General features: G+C 41.9%; 1 protein-coding gene across 1 annotated transcript; it reads left to right on the top strand.

Annotated features, from left to right (window-relative positions):
• Positions 1-379: 379 nt before the first annotated feature.
• Positions 380-14,851, top strand: LOC128451102 (CD109 antigen). Its single transcript, XM_053434870.1, has 33 exons — positions 380-424; positions 701-711; positions 817-968; positions 1,057-1,085; positions 1,212-1,445; positions 1,560-1,682; positions 1,768-1,807; positions 2,904-2,988; positions 3,084-3,189; positions 3,323-3,443; positions 3,528-3,637; positions 3,710-3,904; positions 4,178-4,282; positions 4,379-4,441; positions 4,964-5,134; positions 5,227-5,382; positions 6,293-6,362; positions 7,401-7,494; positions 7,596-7,713; positions 8,021-8,134; positions 8,488-8,706; positions 8,834-8,975; positions 9,778-9,954; positions 10,166-10,247; positions 10,971-11,202; positions 11,291-11,462; positions 11,885-12,075; positions 12,203-12,358; positions 12,451-12,516; positions 13,067-13,206; positions 13,301-13,457; positions 13,707-13,809; positions 14,348-14,851. The coding sequence occupies exons 1-33, from the start codon at positions 380-382 to the stop codon at positions 14,548-14,550; spliced, it is 4,182 nt and encodes a 1,393-aa protein (XP_053290845.1). The 3' UTR covers positions 14,551-14,851.
• The last annotated feature ends 725 nt before the right edge of the window (positions 14,852-15,576 follow it).

Below are 15,576 nucleotides of genomic sequence, written 5' to 3'. Positions count from 1 at the left end.
CTTAGGTAGCTGCAGTTTGGCAACTGATCCACATTTTCTCCCAATCCATGACCTAATCATCAGCCCTCTTCTCTGTTGTCCTGGCCCCCTGTGTTGACCTCAAGGTAATACAAATGTCAAACCTGTTAACTACAAATCTGAGTTGAGATTATATGGATTTATTTTCCAATGAAAGAGCCATAAAGAAATCAAACTACACTGATTCAAGTGTCCTCTATTTTCGTGCCAGGGACTAAACTCTGAGTGGATTTTGGGTCACATGTCACAGTTGGATTCCTCCTGGTGTTCTCGACGTATTTTCTTTCCACTATACGGAAACACCAGAGCACCTCTGTGTACTTCGGAGGGCACTGTGAATTGTCGTCCTCTGAATAGACAGATGAGATGCTCCCCTCTGGGCAAAGCAGAGAAAGAGTTTGTGCTGGTGTGAACTCCATTTCTCCATTGTGTGTGACAAAGAATTATAAGTGTGATGGTATGAGTATGCATGCTGGCGGGTGTGTGAGCATGTGAGGGACACCGGTGCGGGGACAGGAGGAGGAGTCCAGGTCACTTGAACTTGCCGAGCTTGTGGTGGCCCTGTGAGTTCCGAAAGTTGGAGGACGTGCAACGTAGAAGGGGGATCAGAATCATGGGTTGGATTTGGACCCTGATTGTGTGTTTGGGAGTTGTGTATTCTGCTGTGCCTGTTTCGACTCAGGATTCAACCAGGTGAGTGGTGCAGTTTGTTGTTAAAACATGAACATTCATATTTTATATATTGATTCAGTTGAACCAACTTGTCTGACTAATCGATGTCTTCCCTCCTTCTATCAGGACTTTGTATCTGATCTCGGGTCCAGATGTGTTGCATGCTGGGACACCGACATCCTTGGCCGTCACGGTTCTATCAGACCTCCCTGGCAGGGTGACGGCTGAATTGGCACATGGCGACACCAGTGTAGCCCAAACAGAGGACTTCCAAGGAGGTGATGCTGCAGTTCCAGAAATGTAGTGTTGATAGACAAAATAATTATTTACTTCTCTGAGAGCTAAAGCTCCATTCTGTTTTTAAAGGTCTGACCCGGGTCCTCACACTGCCTCCGGTGAGTATATCTATACCTTATTCTTTCTTCTCTCAGAAAATCTCTGTTATTTCTTTCCAATATGCCAGTAATGATTTTTTAGCCTATCGTCACAGTTTTCTAATAATTCGAATGCACCTGCTCCAGATTCCTGGCTCTATATCCCACAATTCCCTCTTTAACCTGACCGTGAGAGGCTACAGGGGGGACAGTGTCATATTCACAGACACCACCACCCTCAGCTTCAACCTGAAGAACGTCTCTGTCTTTATCCAAATGGACAAATCACGCTACCAACCAGGTGACAACATCCGAGTCAGGATTGTCTCAGTCCAGTTGGATAACCGTCCGTACAAAGGCACAGTGCATACCGCTGTAAAGGTAGGTTTCTGTCATGTGTGTGAAAGGACAAAGCCACCGGCGCTGAATAGATTTCTTTACCCCGGCATTGTGTCGCCGTGGGAAGCCTGACCGACGTCCCTCTGTCTCACGCAGGATCCCAGTGGGAATGTGGTGGACAGTTGGGCGTCCACAGGGAATCTGGGGATTGTGTTGCAGGAATTCAGTTTATCGCAGACGGCTCCTCTTGGACAGTGGACGTTCATAACAACAGTGAATGTATGGGAGATTTTTTGTTTCACTTACTTTCGTATTTTATTTTTAAAAGACTAAAAAATGTAACCTCATGTTGTCTTTACTACAGGGGGTGATGAAAGAGAAAACGTTCTCTGTGGAGCATCATGGTAAAATACCTTTTTTTTGTCATATTCTTTTTGAAAATAAGCTTAGTGCATTAGTTCACATTATCTTTCTTCAAACAACAGTGCCATGCACCTGCCCACCCACTCTTCCCACCGATTAGATCCCACTTCCAGTACTGTTTTCAAAGTTACAGCCTCAAAAGCAAGGGGCAGGGCCAATCATCTGACATTTGATTGACCCTAAAGTGCCCCTGTCCTGTCAGCAGTCACCTACTACTATATGAAAATGCAAGAATTTTTTATTTTCTAAGCTTTTATAACTATATGAACAAGAAACAAATGTCTTAATATATTTAAGGCCCATTTATGAACCCCGATTTAGAAAAGTCCTAGATCCAGCACAGCTTAAACGTACCAAGTAATCTATTTGTTGGTGACCCTCCTTTGCAGCTCAGCATGGACACACTGCACCAACAGAAGACTCTGTTCCCATTTGCTTTTATTCAAAGGATCAGTTCTTCATCTCATTATCTACTCAACACTAGGCTGATGGAGGGGTGGGTTAAGCGTTTTAGTCCACAAAACACTTTTGGTGTTTCAGGGGTAAACAGTGTTTCAGCCAAATCCAATACAATTGAAGTGAATGGTGATCATTTGTCAAACGTAGAAGAAAAATACATAAAATGCTTCCATCCGGGTCCTGTGATTACATCCAAGTTTCCGTAAGTCCCGACCTTTAAATTAGACTCGAAACAGCAACATTTACACCATGTTCTTACCGAAATGTCCTCTGTTAGCCTGCTCCGGAGCCGTGTTCACCTTCTGCACACTGTTTACCCATGAAACTTCAAAAGAGTTTTGTGGATTCAAACAACTCCATCGCCATAGTGGTGGTTAGATAATGATTGAATTTTCATTTTGAGGGAGACTATCCCTTTAAAGCATGTTTTAAAGGCATCTTTAAATGGCAACAATGGTCACACCCAGCAAAATGTATTCAAATGTACAAAATAAACCTGAATGTTCCATAGAGACCGTCATGAAAAATGGTGAATCTTTCCTTCAAGATAAACTCACATGTAAACCTTTCTTTTAATTACTGCCTGATCCTTTACTTTACTGCATCGTTACTCTGTAGCAGAGCGTTCTCATTTCGAAGTGATGCTAAAGATGGCGTCACGGGTCCTCGTTGGAGACGACATCTCAGGATCAGTCAGAGCACTGTGGGTTCAATTATGATCATTGCCAATAATCAATTATATATCACATCTGCAATTTACACAAATGTTAATAATGTGAAGAGTTTTTGCTTCTTTAGATACCCCAGTGGACAACCAGTACAGGGGACGTTATCTGTCTCCGTCTCTCTGGGACCTGAAACGATGCATGCAGCTTCTGAGGACAAGTTGACACAAACCAAAGAGGTGAGGGTAAATTTTCTTTGTAGTTCATTTATGAAGTAGATAAACGGCAACAGTCGGCTTCCTGTGTTTTTATCCACCTTCTACAATTCGAGCAATTGCATACTAGCTGACTTCTGATCTTTTTCTTTTTCAGATCTATGGGTCAACACAGTTTTTCTTCAGCAAAGATCAAGTTAAAACCCTCCACACTTCATCAGGAAGTAGCAGCGATACCCGAGTGCACGTTGCCGTCTGTGTTACCAGCAACTTGAAAGGTGAGATGGATTTAAAAACAGCCTTAATGTAATACTTCATTCCCTGTTTTCAAGCCAAGCTGATATCACCTCTCGTCACCTTAGGATCTAAGGTGAACAAAACGGTTGAAGTCCAACTCATGAGGAACACATACCAGCTCACCTTCCATGATTTCCCATCGACCCTCAGACCATCTTTACACTTCTATACAAAAGTTAGTGACTTGTTCCTATCCCTCTGTTCTTGTAGCAGCTGTTTTCATGAAGCTAAGAGCTTTATCCCACAGCTGAGGATCACTAGATACGACAGAAAGCCCCTGAGCTCGCAGGATCGAACACACTTGGCTGCGTTTGAGGTCGACCAGAGAACGCCAGCGCTGAACTCGACCAAGTCCACAACTCTGATGGCACCAGTGCCCGAGGACGGGGACGTCCACATTAAGCTTGAGTTACAGGCTCAAGTGGAGATGCTTTTTATTCGGGTGAGTATTTATTTTGATTCATAACACCTGGAATGTTGGTCCTGCGGGGAAAAGTGGCGTTCGGCGGTTTCGTTGTGCGTAAGATGGGTAGATTCGTTACACATGTTCAGAAACTAATTTGAATAAGTGAGTTTTATTTTCCTCTATGTCTGAGGAGAGAAAAAAAGCATCAAATCAAAATGATAGATGGTTTCTTTTCCAAAGACTGAAAGTTGTATTTTAACATTTATATATAACAGTTCATATTTTTGTGTATAACTTGTATATGTTCAGGCCAGATTCCAGTCCAGTGAGATGACTCTGAAAATCTACAACAACCATGTTTCTCCCAATGGTTCATATATTCAGATCACTCCAATCGCTGCCTTACCTGCACAGGTAAGCATGAACAAGTGTTTTGTCGCTTTGTGCACAAAGTCTGTTACATAGATGATTGTGTTACGTTATGTTTCATGGAATATATTTAACTTTCAGGTCGGATCGCCTCTTCAAATAGAAGTCGAGAGCACCTTTAAACCCGCTGCGCTTCACTTTGTGGTATGTTTAGTCAAATGTATTAAATTTTGAAACCGAGTACCTGAGCTGCATCGGTGAATTTAAACATTGCTGACATTTAGGCTAGCTCTGGCTAATGCTACGCTATCAAAAATCACTTCTTCTTTGCTGCTCTAAATACAACTGTTTTCGAGCGCTGAAGAAGTTGTGTCCTCTAATGCTGTTTAATCTTGGTGAAACTAATATACTTTAAAGACGTGGTATTGGATTAGCACATAGATTAGAGTACTCGCTGATGCCCAACCTGGCATCTTCAGCAGTATCGGAGAAATTAACAAATGTTTGTATCAGTACCAGTACATTTTCATATTGGCCTTTATATATTTACCTTTCAATTATCTTTAGCGATCTTCAAGGCCTGATGCAATTATTGTTGACTTTCCTCTTTATACATTAGCGCCAACCATCACAGTGAAGCCACAATGGATGCTGGGGTATGGATCATTATGAGACATCACTTATTTCTCTGTGTGAAAAGCTTCTCTTATATTGTTGTACTTCCAGGTGAGCGCCAGAGGTCAGGTGCTCGCTGCTGGAACAAAGAATTCCTCCTCTTTCTCTCTGACCCCAGCCCTGGCCTGGTCACCTGAGGCCTGCATCACCGTCTACTGCCTCCTCTCTGATGGAGAGGTCGTCAGTGACACAGCACACGTACCCATCAGCCAACACAGCCATGTACTTTCATTTATTGTGCTATCACTATTGGTGGACAACTGGTGGACAATTCCTCTGGACATGCCTGTGATTGCGCGTTTTTCTTTCGGCAGGTCTCTCTCAAGTGGAGCATTGACGAGGCTCGGCCAGGTGAGCAGGTTTCACTCTCTGTCACCGCTGTTGAACCCAGGTCTCATGTAGGAATTGCGGTAATGGGGATGCATGACGACAACACTCCAGAGGATGACCTGGACTTTAAAGTGAAGCAGGTACGGCAGCTCTTAAGCTCTAGCAAGACTCACTCTCAGCTATACTCGGGCTCCCCCTACAGGTGGGATTTTAAATTCAATGTGGCAAATCCGGTTTGGGGTCTGAGCTTCCCAGTGCCTCCAGGGGACGCTGTGGCAATGCCAGTCATGCTATTCTCCCTGTAATAGTAATTTGAAGCCTTTATTTTAAGGTACAAAAACAACCTAGTGTTGCTTCAAAGCTCTTTTTTTGCTCTTCTTAACACTGATCGGTGATTTTAAGTCACTTGAACCCAGAAGCTCCATTGTCAAAAGAGACAAATACATAATCTCTGAAACTTGATCTTCTGAGAACCTCCTTCACAAAGTCACCTGTTCAGATTCGGTCAGATTTGCTTCACAGTTAATTACTACGCACTGGTCTTACACTAACCTTCATCTTTTGTAAAGACACAGTTTTCCCAGTGAGATACTGTATTAAGTGTGTTTCCACTAAACCAGTTGGTCTGGATGTAACCTATCTGTGTGCTTTGTTATGCCATGACTCTTCCGTTTCTAAGAGCTGGTAACTCTAGTGTGTTGGCTGCGTGGCCTGAGGGGTATTGATGGATGCAGGATGGAGGAGACAAAGCCTTCACCGCTGTGGCTCGTCTTAAAGATGAACTTTCCTCGTCTCCAAAGCTCTAAATTGTATCAGCTTGAACAGCTCGTTCATAAACCGATATCTCCTCTGGCCTGAGTTGAGACTCTTTTACACCTCACATCACCTGCCAAGACTTGACCTACTTTTCTCTAACGATGCATCATCTGATGGAAGTCTGAGGCGTTAATGGTGGTCATCATCTAAAGATTATCTCTACAGTTGTATTGTTTTGCAGCTGATAAATAATGTATCAATTTTATTCTATTTTTTGTGTCTTTCGCGTTACAGGAATGCCATATTTGGATGCTGACCAATGCTACACTGTACAAGCAAAAGCAGCTTTATGGACCTCAGAATGGTAGGATAATAAATAAGTCAAGTTTATTTACTGTTTATAGAACATTTCATATGGCAAGCATAGACTCAATGTACTTCCAGAGAAAAAGCAAATGTAGATGACACATTCATCATGTGACAGATGATATGAAATTATATAAAATATGAGGTTATTAAAAAAGTACATGAGTAATTTGTGAAAATTAAATTGCAAAAATCAAATATCTTAATTTATAATGCACTAAGACTACAAAGGGCTGCATAACAAGGAAACAAATGGTTAAATGCAGAAAGAGGTAAATTCATAATAATGGTAATAAAATAATAGAGATAAAAGCCAACAAATTGCAGAGTAAGGCAATTTCGGTGTCTTCTTTTTAGCCGAGACTCAAAAGAAAACACCGTCTCAGACAGCTTTATTTCCTGAGGCAATTGATTCCAGAGCTTTGGGGTCCTGATGGCAAACTGCCCTCTAGTTCTCAGCCTGTAATTCAGGAAGTGACAGTAGACCCTTACCTGAAGATCACAAAGCTTCGCAGACGTAAACAGGGAATTAAAAGATCGTAGAAGAGCCTTATACTGTAAGTAATCAATACAACTTATATGAGATGAAAAATAATAAGACATGAAACATTACTGTTAAAATTGAGAACAATAAAATTATAATAAATTAAAAGAAATTGACAAAAATAAAAGATTAGTAAATATTTAACCACATGCTAATTAAATGCCTTTGAAAAAAAAAAAATGTTTATAATCTGCTTTTGAAAGAAAAAATTGATTTAGCCGCCCAGATCAAAGGGTAGAAAATTCCAGAGAGTGGCGTCATCACAACTGAAAGCAACATCAACAGAGTCATATTAACTGAGTTTATTGGAGGTATTGTTGATACACACACGTCCTTCAATTTACATTTACTTTCTATTCGTAGTCTCTCTGTTGGACATTTATCAAATTGTATTGGCCCCACAAATTCAGTAAAAGCTGATTTAACCTCCAGTCTTCAGATATAAATACAGCGTGGGCTTATTCAGATCTCCTCTGACTCTTTTGTGGGGAGGGGTTTCAAAAGGTGACGTCCTATTGGTGGAGAAGTACTGGAACCACTGGATGGACTCCAGGGAATCCTTGCTTTGGATAGACGCTATTGTCAGGTGTGTACTGACACAGTACTTAGGGTTAGGTAGATTAAACCGAGTGATTTATGGTCTTGTATAAATACCATGTCATTCTTTCCTCCTGTCATTTCCCTCAGTGATACAAATTGGACGAGTGTGAAAATCCCTGTGCCAGATGGTGTTACTGCTTTAGGAGCTGTAGCCCTGGTCATGTCAGACAATCTGGGTTTGGGCTTCACTCCTGTGCCACTTAAGGTAACTAAATACTCACTATGTGCCATTGTGTCCTCGGGATATTTCCCGGTTGTCGGGTATTTTCCAACTATTGTTTTGTTTTCTTTCTCAAATTGCTGTTGTGCTTTTGTCTCTGCTGAACAGGAGATACAGGAAAATATTTCTGCATCTAGTTTCAGTTCCTTCTAGGGCCAGGCGATTTTTTTTTGTATCTATTACCGCAATATCATTTTCTTAAATAGGAAAAAATTCAAATTGATTTGAATTGTTTAGTTTTGTATTTTCAGCCAAAATTGCTTAAAACTGATCTGTGTCCTCCTGTTTACAGATGAGTGTGTCCAAAGATTTCTCTTTGTCTCTGAATGTCCCATCGTACCTCATCAGGGGAGAGGAGATAGTGCTCCAGGTCGACGTCATCAACCATTTAGAGCAGGACTTGGAGGTCTGAACGATTACATCTGTTGGATATTCTGGCTGAAATAAAAGCAGTAAAGATAATTGATGGATGAACTATTATTTAACTCCTTTACAAGTCGAAGAACTTGCCTAATTGACAATCTAAAATTATCTTTCAATAATATGTATGACTGTCAGATTTCATTAAAAGTGTTTTTCTTAATTGCTTTGGTCTCTAAATCTGAATGTTTTTAACTCTTTTTGAAGATCCTTTGTTTTGCCAATCACTTGTAAAGCCCTTGTTGCATTTGAAAGGTGCTATATAAATCAACTTTGTTTGCTTGATTGATTTGATGTCTAAAAGGTTTTTGCTTAGCTTCCATATGTTTCTCACTGCAGGTGATCGTGCTGCTTGCACAGAGTGCCGCCTTCAAGTTTGTTCTGGGAGATCGAAGCGATGCTTCTGTGGTAAATGCCCAGACACTCACCTTAGGGAGTCATGTCTCTGCTTCAGCCTGGTTCCCCATCAGGCCAGTAGCTCTGGGTGAGATTGAAATAACTGTGGACGCCGTATCTGCAGAGGCCTCAGACAGCCTGGTCTGGACATTGCATGTGAAGGTATGGTGTTATTGAAATCTAGGATACTACAGATGTTGTTTAGGGGGATAGAGGCAGTATAATATACAACATGCTACGTGGCATATGGTTAATCCCATGTTAACTGTGAACTTTCCTGTTTCTGAAGCCTGAGGGTGTCGAACAGTTTTACTCACAGACCCTGTTCCTGGAGCTGGCACCAGAGAGGCACAACGACTCCAGATCCGTCTCCTTCTCCTTCCCACCAGATGTGGTGCCGGGCAGCCAGAAGGCCCATGTGGCACTGGTTGGTACGTCTATCATTTGTCTTTCCCTGTCGGGCCATTGGCTGTTCCATCTGAGTGCAAGTTATGTTTACTTTAGGTCAATCAGGCATGGGTAATATGTGCACGATTTTCCTAAGTGTTTGGATGTGGAGCTCGGGTGTTTTTGCATCAAAGTCCTGAAAACATTCAGGTGCTGCGTGTTGGGAAATGGAAACAATGAAACTCAAACAGGAATGTTATGGTGGGCAGATTCAGAGCAGCTGTCAGGCTGTTTGGCTGCGCTCCACTCAGGTTGAGGGATGTTGGGCGTTCGTCATGGTAGAGAGACAGGCTTCAGGTTTTTCTTCAGTTGAAGCCAAATTTGTGGTTTCTGAGTATTAAACATTGAGCAAATGTGCAAGATAGAGTATTTGTCCCTGCTTGCGATGGTGTTTTCATGACCGTGTTTCTTCTGACCTCATAACTTGTGATTCCAAAAAGCAATTTCAAAAGTGTGGTTAAACGTAGAGCTTTTTGATTGGTTCATGTCCCATCCACTAACATGGAGGAGGTGTTGGTAATGATTCTATGACCAATACTACGGCCTGCCACTTAGTTGCAATCTATATGCCTTTAGGGAGGCAGTCATGGCCTCCATCTTTATAGACGTTACGTTACATACAGGACAATACTTCAACTTTAGTAGTGACTACTAATACTTCAATACCTTAACTGCGGTTATGAGGCGGTCATTTAAAAACTGACACCATATCAAGTCTGAAGCACAGACCGTTTGTCACATGTCTCACCTGAAACTAGTAATTGCTTCCTCCCTCCCTTCTCACAGGGGATCTCTTGGCCTTGTCCTTCAGTAACCTGGACTCTCTGGTGCAGCTGCCTCAGGGCTGTGGGGAGCAGAACCTGATCCACTTTGCTCCGAGTGTTTATGTTCTCCAGTACCTGAACATGTCAACTCTGAATGATGAGGAGATCAGGAAACGGGCTCTGGGTTACATGATTGAGGGTGAGTAGAGTAGCATTTTCATGATTTACTGGAGCACTCATGGTATATGACCCTGTGTACATACTCTATAAATTGTAATATTTACTAGTGTTACTTAGGCTCTACGGTTCATCTTCATGAAGATTATTATCTGCATGAAATTCAGTGATTTGTTGCTGAGTTTCACTTCACATGTCATGTTTTATCATCATGTTATATTTTTTGGTGTAAGGTTATCAGCGACAACTGTCCTTCCAACGAGAAGATGGATCTTTCGCTGCTTTTGGTGACAGCGACACCTCTGGGAGCACATGGTGGGTTTCCAGTGTCCTCGAAATCACACAAGTGACAGGTGGTTTATTGTTAATCAGGTGAAAGCAGTGCTCCCTTGCTTCTGGTTTACTAGGACACTCGGAGGTGTAGTTCGCGGGGGTAACAACAGTAAGGTTTGGTTTGTGGAATTAAACTAGAGGACGATTTGTGCTCCCTTAAAATCAGTCAAACCACACCACATTTCACACATGGATAGATAGTTCCTTAAATGTGCCTCATTTTCATCAAGATCTATTCTCTTGGAAATTGGTGAAATTGTAACAAAAACGCCTTATCTCGTTATTTTAAAGAAATTGATCCACCCCTTAGTCAGTGATTACAATTTTTGTAATGAATTCTTTCCCCATCCTTTCACCAAGTTTCATGGAAAAACCATCCTGTAATTTTTTTGTAATCCTGTTGATGAAAGACAGACAGGGGTGAAAACAACCTACTTCAGAAAAGTAATCAATCGCACTTTACTTCCATATTCATGTTGTTTGGTTTGAAAAACTTTGCAACTTCTCACCTTTTCACCAAGGAGGTTACAACAAGACAGGCAGAATGACTGATTTCGTAAAAAGTTGGCAATGGCTGTTCAGTTTGGTTTGATGTTGGTCCTCCCAGGTCCCCTTTGTGTGGGGCCCCCAAAATCAATTAATTGTGTTGTCGTGTTGATAAACATCAAGTTCACAGAAAGTAATCTCCCTGTCTCTCCGTCGTAGGCTGACAGCCTTCGTGCTGCGGTGCTTCCTCCAAGCTCAGCCCTACATGCAGATAGACAGCAGTGTCCTGACTCGAGCCATTACTTGGCTCTTGAAGCAGCAGGGGCCTCAGGGAGAGTTCAGAGAGGTGGGCAGGTTGATCCACACGGAGATGCAGGGCGGACTGGACAACAGCTCCGTGGCGCTCACCGCTTATGTGCTGATTGCGCTGCTGGAGGATGAGACCTACGCGGTATGTCGGTCGAGAAGGTGTCATGTAAAGTATACGAGGGAGGAAACGCGGAGACACTGATGATCTCTTCTTCTGGTTCCTCGTGAAGGAAATGTACATAACCAACGTGTCCCTGGCCACGAGGTACCTGGAGATCAAAGTGTCCAGTGAGGTGGTCAGTAACTACAGCCTGTGTCTGGTGACATATGCTTTAGCTCTGGCCAACAGTCAGACGGCTGCCGCTGCTCTGTACCAGCTCATCAGTAGAGCGGACTACAAAGGTAATTTAACAAAGGCTGCCTGTTTAATGAAAATATAAAATTTTCTGTCAATATGGGGATACGCAACAGTCCTAGTTCAAACTGATATTTGCGATGCACAAGATGCATCCAATACGAAACTGCAGTATTAGTGAAACCACATGTCTGTGTTTTGTTGCAAAAAACAAAAAAAAAATTGTTGGAATCCAAAAACTGTTGTCGTTACCAACCAGAAAACATTTGATATCTGCTCCTAAGCAGCCTGGTTTAGTTTTACAGAAGTCTAACGTGACCATCTGGTGAGTTGCTAGAACATTGATCTGTTTTGAAATTTCCTATTATCATGATCCATCTTAAAACTGTAATGAAAACCATGTAGATCGATGTGGATGTTCTTTCCAACGAGCGGCATGATAAATCTGTAGGAACATTTGATCCCAAAGATGGAGTCATGATGTGGGCGTCCTCTGCTGGCCTGAACTCTCGTGACTGGCAGCCGTACTCAGCGCAGATCGAGATGGCCTCTTACGTGCTGCTGGTTCTTTTCAAGCGTGCCAGCCTCCTCGAGGGCTTTGCACTCCTGAAGTGGTTGAGTAAGCAGAGGAATCATCTGGGAGGCTTCGGCACGACACAGGTGGGACGAGAAAGATACAAATAGGATCTGTATAATTGTGTATGTCTATACTATGTGTATATATATATCCTGCATTATCTCTTGCATCATGATATAGTATTTGATTGTTCCCAATGTGCGTCCTCAGGACACGGTGGTCGGCTTCCAGGCTCTGTCTTACTACGCAGCATTCAGCGGAGCCAACGCCATCGACCTCAGACTTAACATATCCGCTCCAGCATCTTCGTTCGGTTCTCTGTTTAGCATCAACTCTACGACTTATCGGATGTATCAAAGACAAGAGGTAATAAACCTGTGTGTGTTATTTTTCTGTATTTCACATGATGCTGTAGTTTCCGAGCTACTTTCAGCATGGGTTTTCTACTTTCCTGTTAGATTAACGCGGACCAGGATCTAAACGTGAACGTATACATGGAGGGAAGAGGATTTGCCATATTTCAGGTGCAGTATACAGCATTGCTTTTTTACTAAAGCTGTTAAAGGAAAACATCACACCACAACTCCAAACTACCCCCCGCAGTGCAGGATTGTTTCCATACTTCCGATTTACTCAGCTCGACATGAACCTCAGTTCCACCAGCGGAGCATGACCAGAATAAATTAAAGGCAGCAGCCCTGCATCATAGCTTCCCCCGGCCTAATGCTACCAACATGCAGCTAAATGCTAGTGTTGGGGGATAATAGAGGCTCAGCAATTACCATCTGGAACACATAATGTAGTAATGCAGATAATATCACTGAGTGGATGATGACTGTGGTGACATGAAAATGTTTTCACTACTCTGAGTTATAACCTCAGCCACTTATCTTCATTTAATACTTTTATGTAGAAATAGGTAAACAGATACAGATATTCAGATGTTTTCCATGACTATAAGCGATATTAGTTTTGTGACTATCGGGAGTACCAGTGTGAACTGCTGTGGTACAGTTAACATTAACTGTGCACTTTCATCACTATGTTATCAAACATGAGCATGAATTCATCCAGATGAATGTCTTTTACAACGTGAGGAGCTCAGCGTTGTCTCAGGATGTCAGACTCGCCTCGGACGAAGAGGCTTTCTCATTACATGTTGACGTTGCTGAGGACAAGGAGCACAATCACATGCTGCTGTCTATATGCATGAGGTCAGTACTGCCACACAGATTTATTTACATGCAAATTTACACCAGTTACGCCAGATCCTGAATTTAAATGACCTTGTGTTTTGGTGTTCTCCAGGTTAAAGGAGAGTCAGGTGATATCTCAGACAGGTATGGTCATACTGGAGGTGGGCATGCTCAGTGGTTTCAGGCTGTCTCCCGGAGCCGCTGCCCCGACGGACCTCATCAGGAAGGTGGAGATACTGCCTGAGAAGATCAGCTTGTACATGGATTCAGTAAGTGTCTCATCAGCCTTTTGTCAGACTATAAGAATTTCAGGAACATTTGAGCACAGATTTGTACGAATACTTTTTCTAAAGCAAGGCTGTTGGAACAATCCGATAATCTGATAAAAGTACAACATCCGTAAAGGACCAGCACACCCTCATCTAAACAAACATTAGCGAATTAAATTCAAATGAAAGATTATATATTTTGTGTACAGACATTAGTTTGTCATCAATCACTTTTCTGGCACTTTGCAGCTCAACAAGTCAGAGGTCTGCATCGGACTTCCAGTTATCAGAAACCACAAAGTGGCCCATGTGCAGGATGCTGGGGTGCAGGTTTACGACTACTATGAACCTCGTAAGTACAACTTCACATTCTGGCTGTAATTTCAAAGTATGTGTAAAGGTTCCGCAAGCCACAGACCTTAACAATTTCAAGGATGGAAAAGCAAAATCTGGTTTCCAAGTATCCTGGTTATTTTTGCACATGTTAACAGTTTACACTGGTTGCAGAGAGCTAGTTGAGAACGTATCTTGTTTATAAGAAACCTGTGTATATGCATGTTTATATTACCTGGAGTGCTTCAATAGAATCCTGCTTTGGAGGTCGTTGTGAGAAATCAAGACACACCCACAGTCACATGGTCAAAAACCAGGAAACTGGGATAAGATGATCCAGGTTTTTCATGTTCCATGTAAACGTGATTCCTAAATATAATACAAACTAGGATACTACAGCATATGTAAACACACCCTAAAATCAGTTTACTTTTTGTGTTGGACTGTAGCAAAAGTCAAGCTCTCTTAATATGCACAACAGTTTGATTTCACAGTGATATACACAGTGTGACTCTTATTTGACAGTATTATTTTTGATTGTTTCCTCTGTGTCTTAGAGAGAAAAGCAGTACGAATGTACAACTCTGACTTTCTTCACAACATGGACTCCTGCTTCTTCTGTGGTGCGGACTGTGGGCTATGCAGACCTAGTATCACAGTGACAGTTTCTCCCTCCCCCCTCTTGTCTCGCTCGGTAAACAGCGCCACCTACAGCTTGAGTTGCATATTTCTTGGAGTCATTGCTTTCCCTTCATTGTAGTCTGCATTCTACAAAATTAAAGAAATTAATTGAGGGACATTTAGTACAGTATGTAAACATTGGTATGCACTGGATCCAGTTTATAAGTTCTATATGAAATGTATTGTTTCTTGACAAATGATTGTAACGTTTAGCATGTTGCCCTTCTACAATTACAGTGGGTTTTATTTTTTGTTATTTTTCAAAAGATTTTAATGTAGAATTACTGTATTTGGTACACTACCCATATATTTCATTTGTACTATTAATAATTTGTTTGATTTTAAACATTACAAAACATATTAAAGCATTTTACACTCTATATTAAATCCATGTGTTTATTCTGCAGCTCTCCTGCAGTTTCCAGCAACTGTCTGACTTTTTGGTTTAATATACGTCTACACATGATGTAAGACACTCGGGACGTGAATGTGACACAGGGAAAGAAAATGTACGGTGATTTGAAATGAAATAAAGCCTCACGTTACCCCTGTGCCACATCACGTAACACTGCGCCAGAGGAATGTGAACTGACCTGCAGACATATGCACACGTTTAAATCCTCCCAGCTGCCGTATCATAAATTCTGAATGTGATTTGTACGATTTTGAGCGACTGTGTTCGGTCCACAGCATATTTCATCTTGTACAACGCAAACGTTTCACAGCCTGTTCTCTTGAATGTGACTGCTTTTCTGACTGTGGTAATCAGTCATCTCACACAGGCGGGATTTTACTTTGAGGGTAACAATAACAATATTGAAATTACTGAGTACCATTAAAATGTATTACCTGCACCAAGGAGGTTGTTTATGCCGCTGTCCGTTTGTTTGTTAGTTTGTTTGTAAGCAGGATGACGCAAAAAGTGCTTGACGGATTTCCACTGAACTTGGTGGAATGATGCATTATGGGACCGGGAAGAACCCCATTGCATTTTGGTCCAGATCTAGATTAATGGATAGATCCAGGATTTTCTTTTTCTTCTTTTCTTCAGCATTACAAGATAATGGCATTTTCATTGATTTCTCAAAGAATATCTCATGGGTCC

This window comes from Pleuronectes platessa, chromosome 11, assembly GCF_947347685.1.
Source record: "Pleuronectes platessa chromosome 11, fPlePla1.1, whole genome shotgun sequence".
NCBI classification, from domain to species: Eukaryota; Metazoa; Chordata; class Actinopteri; order Pleuronectiformes; family Pleuronectidae; genus Pleuronectes; species Pleuronectes platessa.
This window is presented reverse-complemented; position numbering and strand designations above follow the sequence as displayed.

What these genes read in the sequence shown, in the direction of transcription:
- LOC128451102 (XM_053434870.1), top strand. Translation starts at nt 380, where the DNA reads ATGAGATGCTCCCCTCTGGGCAAAGCAGAGAAAGAGTTTGTGCTG. An exon ending in CCGCTGCGCTTCACTTTGTG is followed by an intron (nt 4,442 to 4,963) that starts GTATGTTTAGTC and finishes TTGTACTTCCAG; the next exon opens with GTGAGCGCCAGAGGTCAGGT. An exon ending in TGGATAGACGCTATTGTCAG is followed by an intron (nt 7,495 to 7,595) that starts GTGTGTACTGAC and finishes CATTTCCCTCAG; the next exon opens with TGATACAAATTGGACGAGTG.